The sequence below is a fragment of the Leucopleurus acutus genome (assembly GCF_964270905.1).
Source record: "Leucopleurus acutus genome assembly, chromosome: 8".
Taxonomy (NCBI): Eukaryota; Metazoa; Chordata; class Mammalia; order Artiodactyla; family Delphinidae; genus Leucopleurus; species Leucopleurus acutus.
In genome coordinates, this window is record NC_139151.1 from 71,527,443 (window position 1) to 71,535,552 (window position 8,110).

At 54.7% G+C, this 8,110-nt stretch overlaps 1 protein-coding gene across 1 annotated transcript; it reads left to right on the top strand.

The window, feature by feature from the left end:
* Positions 1–4,495: 4,495 nt before the first annotated feature.
* MYOD1 (myogenic differentiation 1) lies at positions 4,496–6,199 on the top strand (the record flags this gene model as incomplete). Its single annotated transcript, XM_082843925.1, has 3 exons — positions 4,496–5,125; positions 5,610–5,688; positions 5,949–6,199. The coding sequence occupies 3 exons, from the start codon at positions 4,496–4,498 to the stop codon at positions 6,197–6,199; spliced, it is 960 nt and encodes a 319-aa protein (XP_082700051.1).
* Positions 6,200–8,110: the final 1,911 nt, after the last annotated feature.

Consider the following 8,110-nt stretch of genomic DNA (forward strand, 5'->3'; position numbering starts at 1 on the left):
CCCACGTGGATAATATAAAAGTGGCCTTGTATGATCAGAGTGTGTATGCATTTTAAAATCATGCTTCCTAATTACCGAAGAAGATAGAGCTACAAATCAAGTTAAAAACTGTCAAAGCAGTTTAGACCTCTAAGCCACAAGTGATAAAATATTAAATGTGTTTGGTAAGTTCGAACATATAACATTTACTTATTGTAAAGGCACCTTGATGACAGCCCTGAGGTGGTTTTTATGAATGCAAAACACACAAAGCAAAGTTGTAACCATTTAAGTCTCAGAATCCAATATATTTCTGTGTTTTCTTTGCTTGCTCGAGTTTGAGAAGAATCCAGACTTGCATGGATAAGCGGCTTGAAGAGCTCACTTGGAAATCTCAGGGTACTCTTCAATGAAAGAGTTTGATTGATTCATTCATCCAAGAAATATTTATTGAGTGCCTACTATGTGCCAGGCATTCTGCTGAGACTTGAACGAGGGGGAAGAAATATTTGTGTCAAACTAAATTAGTCATATAACAACTCTTCACATTCCTCATTGTGAGTGTAGAAGTCAAAGGAAAAGGCTCAAGGTTATAATAAGCACCAAATCTTTCTATAGTATGCTATGACATATGCTATGGTATGCTATGACAATATTGCAGCAGGCCATGTGTATTTGATCAACATAAAAGATCGTGCCCCAGCAGATGGGCCTGAGTCTTGCCTGGGAAGAGCAAATGTGACCCAGCATGTATGTCTAATCATGTATGCGACTATCCAGTTTAGAAAAAATACAACCATCCTCATTAATGACACTTTTCAAGAAGTTCAAATATATGCAGGGAGATTCAAAGGCCATGAGGCCACCCATTCATTCCTTTGACATTTATCAAGATCCTACTATGTGACAGCTGCTGTGATGGTTTTTGGAAATGCCATGGTGAACAAAGCATCCCTGACTTCTTGGGGCTACGTCAGTCAATGTACAAACTAATGAAGAAGATAATTAAAGAGTGATTGTGCTAAGAAGGAAATGAGCAGGGTGATGTGACCCAGCTACTATAGAGAGGATGGTCAGAGTCATCTCAAGGAGGCCAGTTTGAGCTGAGACCTGATATATGAAAAGCAGCCAATCTTGGGAAGAGCCCGGCAGAAAAGCAGCAAGTAAAAGGCACCAAGGCAGGATTGTACTCAGAGTGTCGGAAGACAGGAAGGGAAAGCAGCCTAGCATGGAATGATCAAAGGGGATCTTGGTTCCAGATGCAGTTGTAGAGGTGGATGCTGCTGTGTAGTGAATGGATTCTACCGGGGCAAGAGTGAAAGTGAGGAGAGGAACTAGGAGGCTATGGTGGGCTTCCAGGCCAGCAATGCGGCAGTGTAGTCCAGGATGGTGACAGTGGGGATGGAGAGACTCGAGAGATATCTTAAGAGGTTGAGTGGTCAGGCCTTCCACGTGCCCAGACCTCCCCTTTGGAACTCCAGCCTCATAAATCCCCTGCCTACTTGACCTCTCCACCTGGATGTTGAAAATGCATTTCAAATTTTGTGCCAACCTGGACTCTGGGTCTGCCATCCACAAACTTGCTCTTCCCCAACTCCATTCTTCCAGGAGTCATCCTTAATTCCACTTTTGTCTCTTGCCTACATCCAATCACAAATAAATCTTGTGGGTTCCATTTTCAAAACATATCTGGAATCCAACTACTTTTCACCATGTCCACTGCTGCCACCCAGATCTAAGCCACCATCACCACTCACTTGGATTATTTCAATAGCCTCCTAATTTTGTCTCCCTGCTGTATCCTTGCTCTCCATAACCAGCATGTGCCGGTTAAAATGTAAGTCAGATGGTGACATTCTTCTCTTCTGTTCAAGCCCCCTGGTGGCTTTCCATCTCAGAATACAAATCCTTTGCTCCCTTTCTGACCTCATCTCTTACCACTCTCCCACTTAATCATTCTGCTCCAGACATACCAGCCTCCTTGCTGCACTTTAAAGCTGACAAACAGTCCTGCCCCAGGACCTTTGCATGTGCTCTTTCCTCTATCTGACTCCAGATATCTGCTTCTGCCCTCCTGTCATTCTGGTCTCTGCTCAGATGGAATCAGGCTAGAGAGGTCTTCCCTAACCACTCCACGTAATGGAATAATCTTCATCACTTTGCTTCCTTGCCTTGCTTTCGTTTTCTTCATAGAACTTATAAGCTCCTGATATCATATACTTCCTTGCTTATTTGTTTATTATCTGTCACCCTCCCCTACAAAGTAAGCACCATGAGAGCAGGGTCTTGGTGGTGTTCACTGCTGTATCCCCAACACTTAGACCCGTATCTAGCACATAGTGGACACTCCACGATGTGTGTTGATGAATAAATGAGGATGGTGTTATGGAGGGGTGAGCACTTCCTAAAGGGAGACCTTCAGCACTACCACAAGTGGCAGAGAAGTGAAGATGACAGGGCTCCAAAAGAGAAGGGAAGGAGTGACTCCACAGGGCCCAGAGGGCCAGTGAGGACGGCTTTCAGAAGGCAGAGGGAAAAGGACAGAGATCATTCTTGTTTATACCTGTGGGTTCCAGGAGGAGAGGCCCCAGTAGGGTGTCTGGTCCAAGGGAAATCTCTAGCCTGAATGCTGAGAGGAAGGTGTGGACTGCAGTTTCAGGAAGAGGCTAAGCCACCCTATGGGAGTGGGGAGGGGGCCCACCCCAGGGCTTGTGGGGGAGCCAGAGTCCCATGGGTGGCTGCCTCCTCCAATTCCCAGTCTCTCCAGTAGGTCTGCTGGGGAGAAATGCAGCTGTGGCCTTCACAGGAGCCCAGCCTTAAGACTACATGGGCTCCTGTCAGGGCTTAGTGCCCCAGCTAACAGCCCTCTTGTTGGAATAACCGTGCACCTCGGACTGAGGGCTTCCGCATCTTTGGTCTGTTTAGATTCTCACCACCACCGCAATCACTCACAGGGGTCCCTAACCCACCCCCCAACCCCGGGCCGCGGACGGCACCGGTTGGTGGCCTGCTAGAGCCTCGGCCGCACAGCAGGAGGTGAGCTGCGGGCTAGCGAGCCAAGCTTCATCTGCCGCTCCGCATCACTCCCCATCGCTCGAATTACCGCCTGACTCCGCCCACCCCGCCACTCTTTGGAAAAATTGTCTTCCACGAAACCGGTCCCTGGTGCCAAAAATGTTGGGGGACCTCTTCTCTAAGAGATCGCTATGAACATCCTCAAATTTACAAAGTGGGGAAACTGAGGTTCAGAAGGAGATGTGACTTCTACAAAAACACACGGGAAACTGGGGGGTTAAAGTCATCGGTCTGCAAACTCCACTCTCAAAGACTCCACCCTGAAGTGGGGTTCTCAGGCCTTCTAGGCGTTGGAGGCCTTTGCGCAGTGGACTTCCCCGGCGCAGCACTGTGCTCAAGGTGGAGGCAAGCCCCAAGTAGACGGACTTTTCTTCCCAGCTGAAGAGACATCTCGGCCTAGACCCGCACTGGACACCCCGCTGAGGAAGCGCGCAGGTTGAATTGCGCAAGAGTTGGCTTCCCTCCCTCCAGGCTGGGACAGGACCTGAGTTTGGAGAGATTGGCCCGAAGCTTTAGCAGCAATCATGGACTCCTATAGAGATGCAGCTGGGTTTCCAAGCTACCAGAGATGGGCTGGGCCCGCGACCCTCTGACTGACTCCGGGGGCAGGAACTGGCCAAGTGACACGACCGCCACGTTCAGTCTCAGGTTTCCCCACTTGGACTCTCAGTCTTGTTCCTCGCTTCTCTGCCTCTGACTCTAGCGTTCTGCTCTCTGAATGTCTCAGCCTCTTGGGTTTACCGCCTGCCATCTCACTATCTCAGCTTTGAGTGTGTCTCTGCCTTACTGCCATGTGTCTCTTTGCAATCTCTCCCGATCTGATTTCTACCCCTATCCTGCTCCTTGGTCCCCCACAAATCAGCGGACTGAGGGGACCCCAAAGTCAGCTCAAAGGTGAGCGTGCGGCCAGTGTTTCCCGCGGATACACGAGGAGGCCGGTGTTGGAGACATTTGGAGAGTGTGCCCGGGAGTCAAGTGCTGCCGCGTTGGGCTGCCAGCCTCTGCCTGTCTCTCTGCCTGGGGAGGGGCCGGAGTGCGCGCGCGGAAGCGTCAAGGGGTAGGGGGCTGGCCAGTCTCTGGCCCCTACTGCCACCCAGGGGATCCCAAGCTCCTCCCCACTCTATTCCTATTGGCCTCGGGCGCCCCCGCCCCTAGCCGCCGGCTGCGGCTCAGGGGCCCTTAGGCTACTACGGGATAAATAGCCCCGGGAGCCCGGCTTGAAGTTAGGGGTGGGGAAGTCCCAGGGCGCTGCCGCCGCTCTCCTCGCCGTCCGTCGGTCAGGCGGGACAGGATAGGGCAGGGTGGGGGGCAGCTGGGTGTACATTCAGACCCTCAGTACTTTGCTATCGCACTGCCGGTGTTCCGGAGCCGCAGAAAGTTTCTGGCAACCCCTGCCGCCGGGATTGGGCAAAGCCAGGACTGCGCCGCCCCCCGCCGGGATATGGAGCTGCTTTCGCCGCCGATCCGCGACGTAGACTTGACGGGCCCCGACGGCTCTCTGTGCAACTTTGCAACAGCGGACGACTTCTATGATGACCCGTGTTTCGACTCCCCGGACCTGCGCTTCTTCGAGGACCTGGATCCGCGCCTCGTGCACGTGGGCGCGCTCCTGAAGCCCGAGGAACACTCGCACTTCCCTGCGGCCGCGCACCCGGTGCCGGGCGCGCGCGAGGATGAGCATGTGCGCGCGCCCAGCGGGCACCACCAGGCGGGCCGCTGTCTACTGTGGGCCTGCAAGGCGTGCAAACGCAAGACCACTAACGCGGACCGCCGCAAGGCCGCTACAATGCGCGAGCGGCGCCGCCTGAGCAAAGTCAACGAGGCCTTCGAGACGCTCAAGCGCTGCACGTCTAGCAACCCAAACCAGCGGCTGCCCAAGGTGGAGATCCTGCGCAACGCCATCCGCTACATCGAAGGTCTGCAGGCGCTGCTTCGCGACCAGGAAGCCGCGCCCCCTGGTGCTGCCGCTGCCTTTTACGCGCCTGGCCCTTTGCCCCCAGGCCGCGGCGGCGAGCACTACAGCGGCGACTCGGACGCGTCCAGTCCGCGCTCCAATTGCTCCGACGGCATGGTAAGGCCAGGACGCTGGGCTAGAGAAGTGAGCGCAGCTCTTGGTATATCAGGAATGTGTTTCCGAGGGCGGGTAGCGGACCCTCTGGTGTGAGGGCTGGGCGGGGAACCTTCCCGGGAGTGGACCCCCGGTGCCCCAGGCAGCTGTCACTGGGGTGGCGTAGTGCTTTGGGGGGGGGGGCACGGGACGGATGCGATCCACCTGATTGGGGGCGCTATAGAACACTGCTGGGCCGACACGAAGACGTGTCGTTTTCTCCGCTTATCCCATGCAGATGTGTGCTCCTAGGTGACTGTCTGCCCTCTATTTGGTCCGGCATGCTGCAGACAGCTCCTGCCCACCCTTACTCCCCAACCCGGCCAGATCCGGGCCCAGAACTCTCGTGGCTGAGACTTAGGGAGTTGGAGAGGGGACGGCTGCAGGGAGTGATGCTCCAGCCCTGCGCGGTTCCCGGGCCTGACTCGGTAGCCCTTGCCGTTTGCAGATGGACTACAGCGGCCCTCCGAGCGGTGCCCGGCGGCGGAACTGCTACGAAGGCACCTACTACAGCGAGGCGCCCAACGGTGCGTATTCGCGCCTCCTTCCCACATTCCCTTTTGAGCTGCCCTGGCTTCTCTTTACCTAGGACCTCCTCGCTGGGAGATGGTACAGGGAATGAAATACTAAGCATGTACTTCCCTCCTTTTTCACCCTGAAATTTCGCGGGATCCTCCCGAATCTGGCCCGTCCTCAGTTTCCTGTCTGCCCCAAAGCACTGAGCCCAGAGGTGGGAGACTTGTCTGCGACTCCACCTCTGCATACTAATCTACCCCTCCCCGCGCAGAACCCCGGCCCGGGAAGAGTGCTGCGGTGTCGAGCCTCGACTGCCTGTCCAGCATCGTGGAGCGCATCTCCACCGAGAGCCCCGCCGCGCCCGCTCTTCTGCTGGCCGACGCGCCGCCGGCGTCGTCTCCAGGCCCGCAAGAGGCGGCCGCCGGGAGCGAGGTCGAGCGCGGCAGCCCCACCCCTTCCCCCGACACCGCCCCTCAGTGCCCAGCGGGCGCGAACCCCAACCCGATCTACCAGGTGCTCTGAGGGGTTGGGCGGCCACTTCGGGGGGTGCCGCTGCCCTCTGGCCTGAGGGATGGTGCCCTTAGGGTCCCTCGCGCCCAAAGGATTGAGCTTAAATGCCAACTCCCCTCCCAACAGCGCTTTAGAAGCGACCCCTCCGGAGGTATGAGAGGCGGGGGAACTGATGTGTGTTTCCGCACCCCAGGGCAAGGACATGGTCCTTTTTTGCCACGCAGCACCCTTCCCTGAGACCCGCTGCGATGGCCGTTTGACGTTACTCAGTGGGCCAGAGCTGACCCTTGAGGGCCCGGGTCCTTCCTCTTCCTCGCCCCCTCCCCCATGGGGGGTGGGACCCACGCAGACCTAAGCCCCGCCCCCGGACACCCGGATGCTTAAAGGAGCGTAGCCTGTCTTTTCGGGAGCCCTCGGGACGTCGGCTTTTTCCCGCCGCTCCCTTGCCAAGTGTAACAGCTGTAAAGGTAACCGCTCCCACCCCCTCCCCCGGTTCAGGACCACTTTTTGTAATACTTTTGTAATCTATTCCTGTAAATAAGAGTTGCTTTGCCAGAGCAGGAGCCCCTAGGGCTGTATTTATCTCTGAGGCATGGTGTGCGGTGCGACAGGGACTTTGTATGTTTATACGGCAGGCGGGCGAGCCGCGGGCGCTCGCTCAGGTGTTCGAAATAAAGACGCTAATTTATACCGCGGTGGCTCCAGCTTTCGCTAGGGTTGGGGGCAGGATTTTGAAGGGGGCAGGATTTTGAAGGGGGGCGAAATCCGCAAACTGGGCCACCTGTACCGCAGCGACTCCTGTAGGCCGCAGACGGATTGCAAGGAGGAAGTTGGGGGAGGGAGGGGTGCGTATGTTTCCGTTATGTGAGGAGGTTCTTCTGACCATGACGTACATCACCACACACAGGTCATCTCGTTGTCAGGATGGATGTTAGAACGATCTGAGTAGTTAATAAAAGATCCATGCCTGTCCCACCACCCAGAGATTCTGATTTAAAGTATCTGCCGCAGATATCCCCGGCCAGGAATTAGTATTTTTCAAAAGTTCCCCAGGTGATTCTGAAGTGCGTACACGGTTGAGCATCATGCCCCTCCACACACACAGAGTGAAGCCAGGTATGGTGTCCAGAAGGATCACTGGAAAGTCATGTCCCCCAGATGCGACTCGGAAGCCTCATGGGTAGAGGATGTGATAAGGTGCTCACAACATTATGAGGAAAAGCTGAATGAGTGTGAAGCAGCACTGTAAGCTGTAGGGTACTTCCAGGCTCTCAGTGATAGGTGTAATCACAAGGGGATGCACAGAAGGCCAGACAGGCACAGACGCGACCACTCTAAGAAACCCAGCACTTAGAGCATCCGGGCATTGCCAGATCTCATAAGAAGACAGGAGCCCAGAGCCTGCAAGGAGAGGGGCACGTGCAAACCTGCATCATCACAGATGGCATCAGTGCTCTTATCAAGCGATAAACACTCTGAGGGGAGAGGAGGGGCCATTGATTTAGCCAAGGGGCTGGGGAAGACTTCCTGGAAGAGGCGCCATTTGAACTGTGTCTTGAGAAACAAAAGAAGACATCACATCCACAATGCCCATAGATCCCCCCCAACACACACACACACAAAACAAGACAACACATCCACAATGCCCATAGATCCCCCCCCAACACACACACACACACAACAAAAGAAGACAACACATCCACAATGCCCATAGATCCCCCCCCAACACACACACACACAAAACAAAAGAAGACAACACATCCACAATGCCCATAGATCCCACCCAGCACACACACACACAAAACAAAACAAGACAACACATCCACAATGTCCATAGATCCCCCCAACACACACACACACAAAACAAAAGAAGACAACACATCCACAATGCCCATAGATCCCCCCCCAGCACACACACACACA